This window comes from Bombina bombina, chromosome 4 (assembly GCF_027579735.1).
Source record: "Bombina bombina isolate aBomBom1 chromosome 4, aBomBom1.pri, whole genome shotgun sequence".
NCBI lineage: Eukaryota > Metazoa > Chordata > Amphibia > Anura > Bombinatoridae > Bombina > Bombina bombina.
In genome coordinates this window covers 891369283-891383502 of record NC_069502.1, presented here as the reverse complement: position 1 = coordinate 891383502, position 14220 = coordinate 891369283, and the positions used below count along the sequence as shown (strand labels likewise).

Genomic DNA, 14220 nt, shown 5'->3' with positions numbered 1-14220 from the left:
TTTGCACAAGCGTCTGGCAGAAGTTCCAGACGTCCAGGCCTTTTGTCAAGCTTTAGCTAGGATTAAGCCTGTATTTAAAGCTGTTGCTCCTCCGTGGAGCTTAAACTTTGTTCTTAAAGTTCTTCAAGGAGTTCCGTTTGAACCCCTTCATTCCGTTGATATTAAACTTTTATCTTGGAAAGTTCTATTTTTGATGGCTATTTCCTTGGCTCGAAGAGTCTCGGAATTGTCTGCCTTACACTGTGATTCTCCTTATCTGATTTTCCATTCAGACAAGGTAGTTCTGCGTACTAAACCTGGGTTTTTACCTAAGGTAGTCTCTAACAGGAATATCAATCAGGAGATTGTTGTTCCGTCATTATGTCCTAATCCTTCTTCAAGGAAGGAACGACTTTTGCATAATCTGGACGTAGTCCGTGCCCTGAAGTTCTATTTACAGGCAACTAAAGATTTTCGTCAAACTTCTTCCCTGTTTGTCGTTTACTCTGGACAGAGGAGAGGTCAAAAAGCTTCGGCAACCTCTCTCTCCTTTTGGCTTCGTAGCATAATACGTTTAGCCTATGAGACTGCTGGTCAGCAGCCCCCTGAAAGAAATACAGCTCATTCCACTAGAGCTGTGGCTTCCACCTGGGCCTTTAAGAATGAGGCCTCTGTTGAACAGATTTGCAAGGCTGCGACTTGGTCTTCGCTTCACACTTTTTCAAAATTTTACAAATTTGACACTTTTGCTTCTTCGGGGGCTGTTTTTGGGAGAAAGGTTCTACAGGCAGTGGTTCCTTCCGTTTAAGTTCCTGCCTTGTCCCTCCCATCATCCGTGTACTTTAGCTTTGGTATTGGTATCCCACAAGTAATGGATGATCCGTGGACTGGATACACTTAACAAGAGAAAACATAATTTATGCTTACCTGATAAATTTATTTCTCTTGTAGTGTATTCAGTCCACGGCCCGCCCTGTCTTTTTAAGGCAGATCTAAATTTTAATTAATACTTCAGTCACCACTGCACCCTATGGTTCCTCCTTTCTCGTCTTGTTTTGGTCGAATGACTGAATATGACATGTGAGGGGAGGAGCTATATAGCAGCTCTGCTTGGGTGATCCTCTTGCAACTTCCTGTTGGGAAGAGAATATATTTCATAAGTAATGGATGACCCGTGGACTGAATACACTACAAGAGAAATAAATTTATCAGGTAAGCATAAATTATGTTTTCTTAGGAACTGGCCCATTTTTAGTTCAGAACCTGGGTTACGCTTGCTTATTGGTGGGTAAATCTAGCCACCAATAAGCAAACACTATCCAGGGTGCTGAACCTAAATGGGCCAGCTCCTAAGCTTTACATTCCTGCTTTTAAAATAAAGATAGCAAGAGAATGAAGAAAAATTGATAAAATAAGTAAATTAGAAAGCTGCTTAAAATTGCTTGCTCTAATCAGCAAAAATAAAAAATAAATTCCCACATGACTTGTTATTTCGCCTATGATTAGTTTGTTTTTTGTAGGTAGTAATATTCCCTTCAAAATAACTAAAAATATGTTTGTATGTTTTTTTTCAGATTAAACTTGTGAACATAAACTCAACAGACATCGCTGATGGGAGGCCTTCGATTGTGCTTGGATTAATATGGACAATAATTCTATATTTTCAGGTATTAGTTTATGAATTTATATATTATCTCACTGTCAAACAAAATACAAACTTGTGTTAAATAATGTTTTTGAAATATTGATACAAAATAATATTTGGAAACAACAATCAATATTTATTATTTTTTCACTATGTATAATTGTCTATTCTTGTTCAAAATATGCTAATTTAAAGATATTATTTTTTTTCCGTTGCTTAATTATGAAAGATTAAAATAGTGCAAATTTAAAGGGATATAAATGTGATATTTAAAAATGCTCAAGGCAAAATTTGATTAAAAGCGTGTTTCAAACGTTATCGCTACTAAGAGATAACATTTAAAGGGATGCTTAAGTAAAAATTAAACATTTATAATTCAGATAGAGCACGCAATTTTTCCCCCCCAATGTACTTCCATTATCAAATTGTACCTAGTCTTTTTATATGCACACTTTCTGAGGCACCACCTCCTACTGAGCATGTGCAAGAGTGTACAATATATACATATGTTTCGTGATTGGCTGGTGGCTGTCACATGATACGGTTGAAAGGGAAAATGGAATTAACTTTGAATTTTCCTAGATAAAAAATCTACTTCACATTTGAAATTCAAAGTGCTGTTGCATTCTCTATTATTATGCATTTTTCAATTATACAATCCTTTAATATGCACATGGCCTCCTCCTGCCAAATAGTAGTTGACTGAGCACTTACATTTGATGGTTATACATGTGTTAATTCCCTATGAAATAAAAGGAAACTGAGTTATTAGAATGAATTAAAGGGCATGAAAGTCAAAGTTAAATGTTCATAATTCAGACAGAGCATGAGATTTAAAAAAACAAACAACTTTCCAATTTACTTCCATTTTATCAAATTTATTGTGTTCTCTTGGTACCCTTTGTTGAAGAGCGTGCATGTGTTGTGAGTACTATATGACAGTGTATGAAACAGACATTGTGGCAGACCTTGTTATATGATACTAAAAGTCAAATGCACAATCTATATCTAGTAACTAAGCATTAAATTAATCTGCTAATCATGCAGAAGTCATCACCCAGAATGTTTTACCTTAGCTGATGACTTTGCAAGCCTGATGATGTCTGATGATGTGCAAATAACTTCTAAAGTAGTTTGATGATCATCAAATGACTCCAGTATGGTCTCTAAAGTAATCATGGATGTCTTGAGCAAGCATAAACATATGGGGATAGCTTGAAGTATATTGATCTGAATTGTAAGCGAAAAACATTGAAAAAATGTGGTATATCTTTTTGAATTAACCTAATAAAAACTGTAGAATGTTGCAGTTACAATTAACTTCCTTTTCCCAAAAGTTAATATTTTAACAGATATTTTAATATGTGTTTAATATGTGTTTCATGTCTAGTAACTTTTTTTATCCTAACTGGAGATTTATAGTAAAAGAAATGTCCGCCCTACCCAACATAAGTAGTGGATATTGTGTTGAAAACACTTTTATTTTATAATTTTCAATTTTCACAGATATTAATATGACTGCAGAATCTGTTGGCACACTACAAATAATTTATAATAACTAATCTTTCCTTTTTTAATAGATTGAAGAATTAACAAGCAATCTCCCACAGCTGCAGTCACTGTCTAGCAGCACATCTTCTGTGGACAGTGTAGCGGGCTCAGATATTACAAGTCCCCCAAACAAAAGAAAAGTTGTCAATAAAATCCAAGGAAGTGCCAAGAAAGCACTACTTAGATGGGTGCAGTACACAGCAGCCAAGTAAGTAGTATTCCATTGTAAGCTGTTGATGTACCTTGCAATACCACCTTCACAGACTGGTTTGACTAAGTATTAAATGTATATATAATTTTGCCACTAGATGGTGCAATTCTATTACCAGACAATAGCTTATCACACACTGGTTTCTCTGACTTTCTCATTACATATATGTATTTTGGTAACTAAAAATGTGACCACCCCCTCATATAATGTGATAATGATACAGAATAGAACCATATTAAAAGTTGATTGGTGACTGAAACTTGCTGTTGTCATCTTCTAAAAATTAAATGGATATCAAATTAAAATTATATCATGCACATCAAAGAGAAATATATATGTATAATTAATAAATAAATATAAATATATATATATATATATATATATATATATATATATATATATATATATATATATATATATATATAAGAATAGATATGTAATACTTTAAATAAATATGATGTGAAATAAAATAAGCATTATTGTGTGGAAACGACCATCAGATCAAATGCTTATTCCAACCTTATGTCTTGATTATTCACTAAGATTTATGATTGAACATGAAAAGAAAAAGTGTTCCCTAAAGCATCAACTGATTCAAAATACAAATTAAAAAGTGATTTATGAACAATGTTTAACTTATGCTCCATACTGGTTGTGATTAGCATTGTCAGATGTCCAGTATTTAACTGGACAGTCCACTTTTATAGAAAGCTGACCAGTAAAATCTTCACAAAAATACCGGACACTTAAATGTCCGGTTTTATAAAGTCCCTGTGTGTTAACTAAATGTAAAGGGCTGTGAAAAATATACATTGTGGGATCAAGGCTGGGGGCTATGGTAGAGATCTTTTGGGGGGATCATTCCTACCATCATGTCCAGTCACAGACAAATTATCCAGTATTATTGTGCAAGACAGCTGGCATTATTAGTAGTAAAACTTTGTAAGAGTGAATTCATTACTCAAAAATATTTGTATACATAGTATTATCAGGTACTCATAGATATTTGACCTTTAATGTAAATGATAAAAGCTAAACTTACCCTTTGGCCCAACATACATCACAAATTTTTTATAACATTTAACCGAATCTAATACTAATATATATCCCATCTTAAATGTGCAGGCGAAAGAGTCGCAATGGGTAAGTGGTGATAACTAATAAAAATGCCACTATACTAATGTTCAGCATTGTCTATTACAGTCGCTTTTAACATGTTGGAAACCCAAATGCTTTTTTTTTTATTTTATAAGTATAGCCATAATTGTGCTTCTTACATTCTAATTCTGAGCTCTCTTGTGTTGGTATTGCTTTGCATTATGTAGACATTTATATGTTTGTCACTAAAAAAGGAAGCAAAATATCAGCTATGTATCAATGTAAACATATTCAGTGGAAATAGAAGTTTTCCAGTTTCATATGAGAAAAATTCTTAACGTAATATTATAAAAATGTATATACGATGGAATAAGAATTGAATTGGAGCTTGATATCTGCTATTATATGTGCTAGGACCACCCAATATAAAAAAATAAAAACGTTTTTTAATTCAGGAACATATCCAGAGTTAGAAAAGGCAACATTTTGGACCTACATGGATGATTAAAGGGATAGTCTTGTCAAAATTAAACTTTCATGATTTAGATAGAAGATGCAATTTTTAGGAACTTTCTAATTTACTACTATTATCATTTTTTTCTTTGTTCTCTTGGTATCTTTATTTGAAAATGCAAGAATGTGAGCTTAGGAGCGGGCTCATTTTAGGTTCAGAACCCTGGAAAGCACATGCTGATTAGTGGCTAAATTTAGACACCAATCAACAAGTGTTAGCCAGGTGCTTGCTTTTTCAAATAAAGATACCAAGAGAACGATGAAAACTTGATAATAGAGACAGCCACATTTTATTCTGGATCTTCAATGCAGGGAGTAAAACACATTAATGAGCATTTGTGTAATAAATTTCCCTAACAAGTGACAGCATTTTATTATTACTATTGAGAGTGCAGGCTGATGCCATTTAAAGGGACATGAAATCCAAAAAAATTTTCATGAGTCAGATAGAACATATAATTTTAAATAACTTTCTAATTTACTTCTACCATCATATTTTCTTATTTCTCCTGATATCTTTTGGCAGCAGTTTTTCAAGAATTATATTTATTTGCAAGAGTACTGGATGGCAGAACTATGTCCTGCCTTGTAGTACTCCAGACCCCTACCTAGGTATCTCTTCAATAAAGAATACCATGTGAACAAAGAAAATTTGATAATAGAAGTAATTTGGACATTTATTTTTCAAAATTGAATGCTATGTATGAATCCCAAATGAAAACTGTTGGGTTTCATGTCCCTTTAACTTCAAATATTAACAATATTGTAGATGTTTACTTAAGTGTTCTAGATAATAAAGTGTTCTAGATAATAAATAAATAAAAAAAAAGAATCCCTTTTGACATGTTTCAGCTCTATATGAGCCCATATATTTACAGAAGCTATATAGTTAGTCCTGCTAAGGGGATATACACACAGACAAACCTGGATACCCAGCATGCCCCAGTGCTGCTACAGATGAGTATTTGGTTGGTAAGGCAATCCAGCGTGGCATATATGCACTTCCTGCAGTCATTGGTTGTAGAGTATCTTTATTTGGAGAGGCAGGAGATGGGTGTGTGGTTTTGTGTAGAATGGAATTTGTTAACAAATGAACTAATGTAAAGAAACAGACCAGATTATTTTTCCCACTAGAATGTAATCTCCAAGTTCAATACATTTTTTTAATATATATATCTATAAGGTTGATGATTTTTCTCTTTTTTTTTCTCTACCTTTTAAAATGTTAAGACGACTTGGAATTGAAGTAAAAGATTTTGGGCCTAGCTGGAGAAATGGTATTGCCTTTCATGCAATGATACATGCGATTCGTCCCGAACTTGTGGACATGGACAGGCTGAAAGGAAGAACAAATCGTGAAAATCTTGAAGCGGCTTTTTCAATTGCAGAGACTGAATTGGGTATTCCAAGGCTGCTAGACCCTGAAGGTATGTAGCCTTAGCAAACCATGTGATAACATACATTCAAGCCACTCAAATAGACATGATTAGGTTAAAGGCACTCTAGATTACAATAGGAAAATGCTCTAATATATTACTTTCTTATTACACTAATGTTTGTCTATGGCTATGTGTTTATTCTCCACAAAAGATTTAAAGGGAATTTTTATTTTTTAAAGTGAAGGTAAACTTTGATGAATGAAAGCCCAGTTTTTAAAAATACTATTAAAAACAGGGGCACTTTCATTCATCAAAGTTTAGAAAGCAGCCATTTTGTAAAAACTTAACTTTCTTCTTTTCACTGCCAGAGCAGCTTCCCCCGCACGGAGATCCTCTCTTCACACGTCAGCAATGACTAATCCGGCTTCCTCCAATCACGGCTTTCCCCCCAGGGGAATCATTGCCCGAGGCCATGCCGTGATTTGAGGAAGCCGGATTAGTCATTGCTGACGTGTGAAGATAGGATCTCCGTGCAGGGGAAGCTACTCCGGCTGTGAAGAGGAGAGAGGTACGTTTTTAAACAAAACGGCTGCTTTGTAAACTTTGATGAATGAAAGTGCCCCTGTTTATAATAGTATTTTTAAAAACCGGGCTTTTCAAAAGATAGATAATCCCTTTAATACCCATTCCCCAGTTTGCATAACCAACACAGTTATATTAATATACTTTTTACCTCTGTGATTACCTTGTATCTAAGCCTCTGCAAACTTCCCCTGTATTTCAGTTCTTTTGACAGGCTAGCATTTTAGCCAAACAGTGCCATCTCATAAGTAACTCCACAGGCGTGAGCACAATGTTATCTATATGGCACACATGAACTCATGCCCTCTAGCTGTAAAAAAATGTCAAATGCATTCAGATAAGAGGCGGCCTTCAAGGGCATATAAATTAGCATATGAGCCTACCTAGGATTAGCTTTCAACTAAGAATACCAAGAGAACAAAGCACATTTCATGATAAAAGTAAGATAAAAAGTTGTTTAATAGGGCATTCAATTTTAAACAGCTTTCCAATTTACTTTTATCATCAAATTTGCGTAGTTCTCTTGGTATTCTTTGTTGAAAGCTTAACCTAGGTAGCTAAACCTAGGTAGGCTCAAACTGATTTATAAGCCATTGAAGGCAGCCTCTTATCTTTTGACAGATTTTCACAGCTAGACTGACTATAGTTATATTAGTTATTTTCCAAAACTGAATCCTTTTTTATTACAAATATATATTTGTAAACCCACTTAAAGCACTGATCCATTGCTCACTCCTCCGCCCCAGAAAAGAAATAGATTGATTTTATTTGTTTTTATTTTATCTATGAATGCCCATGCATCTATTTTCATGAAAAGAGTGCAGTTTCTCGTGTAGTTTATTCTGGCTGATCTTTTTAAATGCCACATTTTATATTGATGTGCAATTCCTCAAAATTGTGTTTACTTTAGATGTGGATGTCGACAAACCTGATGAAAAATCAATTATGACCTACGTAGCACAGTTCCTCAAACTCTATCCTGACCCTCATAATGGAGCTGATGGAAGAGATGATGATGTAAGTCTTCTTATATATTTCTTTTTATAGGATATTTTTTTGTTATTTGATATTTTTTACAAGATTTCAACTATAAGTTCCTTTAGTATTTGTTGTTAGTACAAGTGAGAGACAGAGATTAAAGCTGTCACAACCAAATTGAGAACTTTTATTTTGATTTGTTGAATGCAGCTTTTACTTTGTTTATTTTGTACCATTGTTAATAAACAAATTTTATTATAAAGTGATTAGCGTTTAAAACGTATTTGTCTCTTTAAGCAGAACTCCTAATGAATTTTTGTGTTTTCTTATGCTCTCTATTTTCTTATATATAATGTATCATTTTTGATACTTGTTTAGATTTCTGGTTTTACTATTTGATTCCATTGTATACTGCTATACCATACTTCTTAGCCAGTACTAACATAATATAAATACAGGTAGCCCTTAGTTTACGCCGGGGTTAGGTTCCAGAAGGAATGATTGTAAATCAAAACCATTGTAAATTGAAACCCAGTTTATAATGTAAGTCAATGGAAAGTGAGGGAGATAGGTTCCAGGCCCTCTCAAAATTGTCATAACACCTAATACATTTATTTTTAAAGCTTTGAAATGAAGACTTTAAATGCTAAACAGCATTATACACCTAATAAAATAATCACACAACACATAATATATAATTAAACTAAGTTAAATGAACAAAAACATTTGCTAAACAGCATTATAAACCTAATAAAATAATCACACAACTCAGACTTCACTTGCATTTTTCTGCAAACAGTTCTTTCTATGCATTCCAATCTGGACTGATTTATAGGCAGGAAGATCTTGTTCCTTTGAAATCTGCTCGATAGCTCAGGTCTGGTTAAACTGATTAATTTCAGCTTGCTTGGCTTTGCTGCAACACAAGCGGACAGCTCCACCTACTGGCTATTTTAATAAATGCGCTTTTCAATAGCAGTCACATGACTGGAAAAAAGGTTGTTATTCTGAAACGGTGCAAATTGAACCGTTGTAAAACGAGGGCCACCTGTAATATATATAAACCTACTTTGCTTGCCTTGAATAACACAAATGTAATTTTAATTTATTTAAATACATCTTCGTGTTGACCAAATATGGCAAAATTAAATGGAAAAAGAAATCTATTTAATCTTTCTTAATGTCAATTTTTCCAGGTTTTTGACCAAATAAAATTTAGATTATCTTAACAATGATGAGATCTATTGATGAAAAAAAGAACATTTTTGGTGTTTTATTTTTCATGAAAAGCATGAATAACTTAATAATTACATGAATTACTTAATTTTTCTTATTGGACGTTAAGTATTGTTATATAAATAGTGCTTAATATTTCTTAAAGGGACATGAGACACAACATTTTTCTTTCATGTTTCAGTTAGAGAATACATTTATAAACAACAGAGAGAGAGAAACAGAAACAGATATATATCTGTATCATTGGCTAAATAACAATATAATAGCAGTGGTGTAATTTAGTTGTTATGCTTCCAGTGTCAAGCTCTGTTCTGTAATCTGTCTTTTGCCCTCTATACTTAGTTCAATGACTCCCTTACAGTATAATCTGTCTAATATTTATTTATTGGAAAACAAATAATATACATTTTCTTCCTTACCTCCTTTATGCCATCTCTCACATCTTCCCATAAGGACAATATATCTCCAACTCTGATCACATCACCACTGAACCTAATGTACAGTGATACTTTCTTCTCTCTGTAGAACCATTCCTGCACCTATATATGTTTCCACTGCCATCTATAGGGACCGTCACCATTTATACTGTAAGCTCAGTTTTTGATCAAGGTCACAGTTTGTCATAATGCTTTTGCCACGATCATTATTTGTATTATGAATCTTTAAAAAAATCATGTATTTTGATAATGGAACACATTGAAAGAATGTGCTGTTCTACATAAGTGCTTGGCCTTAAAAAAATAAATAACCACACACGTTTCAGTTTCTTTCTACAAGTATCATAACTTACAATAATAAACAAAAGAAAAGAATGAAACTGATGGTAATCCCTCCCCTTTTTAAAATCAGATCTGGACTGTTATATTTGATATTTTAGAGGCGTTTCATTCATCAGTTGTAACAAAGATGCGCTATAACTTACTTTATATTTAATATAGATATAAAATTCAAATACCCCACGCTCCACTGCCCACTGCAAAATGTAATTTTTCTGTGAGCTAACGGTTTGAATTGTTCTCCAATCAGTGCTATAGCTACAACAAAAGTGCCATATGGGGAGAGCGCTGATTGAACAACAATTCAAACTGTTAACTCACAGATAAATTAACTTTTGAAGTAGGCGGCGGAGCGCGGGGTATTAGAATTTCATATCTATATTAAAAAGCAAGTTATAGCGCAACTTCATTACAATTGATTAATTAAACTCCAGCTAAAATACCACTAACATTCCGGATCTGATTTTTAAAAGGGGAGAGTTTACCATCACTTTAAAAAATAAATCATACAATGTTTTCATTAGTGCAAAATACAAAAAAAAAATCAAATGATTAATACAATATAATTAAAAATATTAAAAGTATTCAATTCAAAATATTAAAATAAAAAGGGTCATGAAAAGTTTTCACATGCACTTTGGACTTGAGAAAAACATCCCACTGGTGTCTGCAACTCCGATTTCCCAGTTAACTTCCAATGAGTTGTTTTAATGTACAATATAGCAATATCATTGTTGTCTAAGCACTGTTCCTTTCTTACTCTCACCTGATTTGCAATGGCTGATGCAGAACGATAGATACGTGTGCAAAGGAAGACTATGCGCTTCAGCAAATTGGTAGCTACCATTTCCTAATTTTAAAATGGTGCTTTAGCAATGTTTATCTATTAATAAATAACCTTCATTCTTGACGGTCTAATATTAAAATGAATTACTTTGTCCATTTCATTGAGTCCTGGTAGGTCAATATAACCCATGTCTACACAAGACTCCTGAATGCATTTACCTTTATTTAATGTGCAAGCTGGCTACTAACCATTCCCTCATATTTGTTGGGTAACTAATGAAATGTGTGTTATGTTTGTATCTCATTCTCATGCTTCACTGTCAATGCCAGCTTGATCCTCGAGAAATCGAGCATACGTTAGAGGTATGTGGGGTATTGTCATCTGGTAGACAGCTTTGTTTATGACTTTATATTTAAACAACTATCATTGATCCATTTGTAACTCTCTATGTCTTGCTTATGTCATTTTGGTGTGATTATACAAGATTTTTATCAAATCATGTAAAATAAAAGGCACAATGTAATCTATAATATAAAGCTTTTTTTTCTGGTTGACATTTTGATGTATAGTTGATGTTGAAGATTTAATATGAAAGATTTTTAGTTAATTTCTAACTTAAAGCGACATAATACCCATATGCTAAATCATTTTAAAGTAATTCAGCATAACTGTAAAAGGATTGCAAGAAAATGTCACGCAGACATCTCTATGTAAAAAAATAAGTGCTCTGTGAACAGCTAATGTCAGCTGCATGTAGAAAAAAAACACATCAGTCAATCAACTTCATCACACTTTGCTTTATTGTGATCTCATGAGATTTCAGTGAAATCTTGTGAGTATTCATAGTAAACGGCCTTAAACGGAGGGGGTAAATAACATGACTGTGCCTGCACATGCCAGATAAAAGCTCCCTTGCAAGTCCCAGGACTAGCATTCTGATTGGCTGCTTGAAGTCCCTTTATAATAGCATGTGGCCACTGAGAACATTTTGAGGTAAAATATCTTTTTGTTTTACATAGAGATATTCAGGTGATATTTTCTAGTCAGATTTTTTACAGATATGATGCATCACTTTCAAGTGCTTTAACATATGGGTATCATGTCCCTTTAAGGGGATAGTGTAATAAAAGCTTACTAAGGTTTTCAGGGACTGCATTATGATAAAACTAATTGTGATTAACATTTTCTTATCAGATATTGTAACTTTTGGACAGTGTTCTTTTATTTGTTTTTTCTCGGCTTAGATTAGCTGTGCTTTTGTGTGTATCTTTTTATCTATTGTTTTTTTTGTCCCCAATAAGTTAACATTAGGTGTCCAGTTAGTGTTTTGGCAATGGTAGTGTGACCAGGTTTTATGAATGGATATAGAAATAGGTATAACGTTATTAAGGGTGAGTAATTTCTTGAGTGATTCTCAGCTAAGTCATGGGAGAGCTGGACAGTTATCTCATTAATGTATATATAATTACTCTGGGCAAGATATATATCTGGACCCATATATGGGTTCCTCAGTTATAGGGCATCTCTTGTAACAGAGGATAAATAGTTTACTGTACAATGTCCCTTTTATCATAAAACGTAATGGGATACTAAACCCACATTTTTTCTTTAATGATACAGATAGAGCACGCAATTTTAGGCAACTTTCTAATTTTCTCCTATGATCAATTTGTCTTTGTTCTCTTGGTATCTTTATTTTAAAAAGCAGGCCCATCTTTGGTTCAGCACCTTGGTACAGCTTGCTGATTGGTGGCTAAATGTACCCACTAATCAGCAAGCACTATCCAGGGTGCTGAACCAAAAATGGGCCGGCTCGTAAGTTTTTATTACTGCTTTTTCAAATAAAGATACCAAGAGATAGAAGAAAAATTGATAATAGGAGTAAATTGGAAAGTTGCTTACAATTGCATGCTCTATCTGAATCATGAACATGAAACATTTGGGTTCAGTATCCCTTTAATTTTTTTAGAAGAACTTAATTTGAAAGGTGATTCATATATTGGGTGGTTGAGGGAGGGTAGATCATTCAGTATATTTAGTGAAAGCTAAAATGTCCCCAGCAGGTTCCTTTAGGTATATATGAGTGTTACTGCACACCTATCATATTTACACAAATACATCCTCATAGACAAAATCAACAAACACCTTGAAAATGGACAAACCTGACTTAGGGGTTTATATCACTTGATCAAATTAGTTTTACATGACTTTGACCTTTATAGGCACACACATTTTTTTAAATGAAATCAAGTGTTACAATGGAAGCAAAATTCATTCATTATCTATATTGTTTTATAGAGTTTTGAACCATTTGATAAATAAGGTATCTAGAACAATATTGATTCTGCTGTTAAAGAACTCCTTTTAAAATACAAATAACTGAAGAAGAACATAAAAAGACAGCCTCTCCATTAAGGCCAGATTGGGAATTAAAAGCAGCCCTACAACATTTTGAAGATCAGCCCTATTTTTTTGAGTCTGTAGAATGCACACACCATTTTTCTCAAGGGGATTACTGAAATGCTCCTTCCTCAATATTATTTTTGTTTTTTGGTGATGTCTCACATTAAAGGCTATTGAAACCTATACTTTGCTGCTGATACTCTTTGTTTGCTGTCAATATTATTTTAAATCAGAATTAAATTATATTAGTTTCTAATAAAACAATGTTTATATAGGCTCCGTACAACCCAATTTCATTCATGATTTCTTTTCACAATGTGTGATCTGGAGAGCACACTCAAAACAGTGTGCCACTCTTCTCTCAGTGACTTGTATAGACAATATGGTCCCCATTTATTAAGAGCTGTGCGGACAAGGTTCTCAATTTGAGAACTTGTCCGCACGGCTTCGCTTTGAACAGTCAGTTGACCCTGGACATCCGCTGCCTGGATGTATTATTACACACTCGCTTGTTGTGCATAATGCTGCCCTGCGTGAGAGAAGGATCTGTCATTCATGATCAAGGGGATTTCTCTTTGCCAACTCAGAGTTGGCGGAGAGTGTAAGAACAGGCGGTCTGATGACTGCTGCTTCGTACATTGCAGTAAGCAAGCCTGCCCCACTATGGCTCAAAAGCAGCTGACGCTGCTTTGTACATTGTGCCCTATTTACTAAGAGCTGTGTAGACAAGTTTCTCAACTTTGCTTGAGTGTGTAATGCCACCCTGCGTGAGACAAGGGTCTGTCAATCACCCTGAGCAATTGTTTTTGGGGTGATTTCTCTCTGCCAACTCAGAGGTGACAGAGAGTGTAAAAAGCAGCAGTCTGCTTCTTACATTGCGGAAAGCGGTCTTGCATGTGGGAGCCTACCCCGCAAGGGCTTAGAAGCATCTTACGCTGCTTTGTAAATTGAGTCCTATAAGCCAATAACAGGAGGGCTACTGAAATGATACTTAATCTAGGAAATAAAACATGCAAGGAAATACGTTGTGGCATACCTTTGCCTCACTAGTAGCACCATCCCCTTAAATTGTAGCTGACCAG

The 14220-nt window shown here is 34.1% G+C and overlaps 1 protein-coding gene across 1 annotated transcript in view; it reads left to right on the top strand.

The window, feature by feature from the left end:
- SYNE1 (spectrin repeat containing nuclear envelope protein 1) overlaps positions 1-14220 on the top strand; it is a 780519-nt gene that overhangs the window by 71148 nt on the left and 695151 nt on the right. The window contains 4 exon segments of the mRNA XM_053711805.1: positions 1554-1646; positions 3205-3383; positions 6228-6424; positions 7869-7975. Coding sequence (XP_053567780.1) covers positions 1554-1646; positions 3205-3383; positions 6228-6424; positions 7869-7975 — 576 coding nt within the window.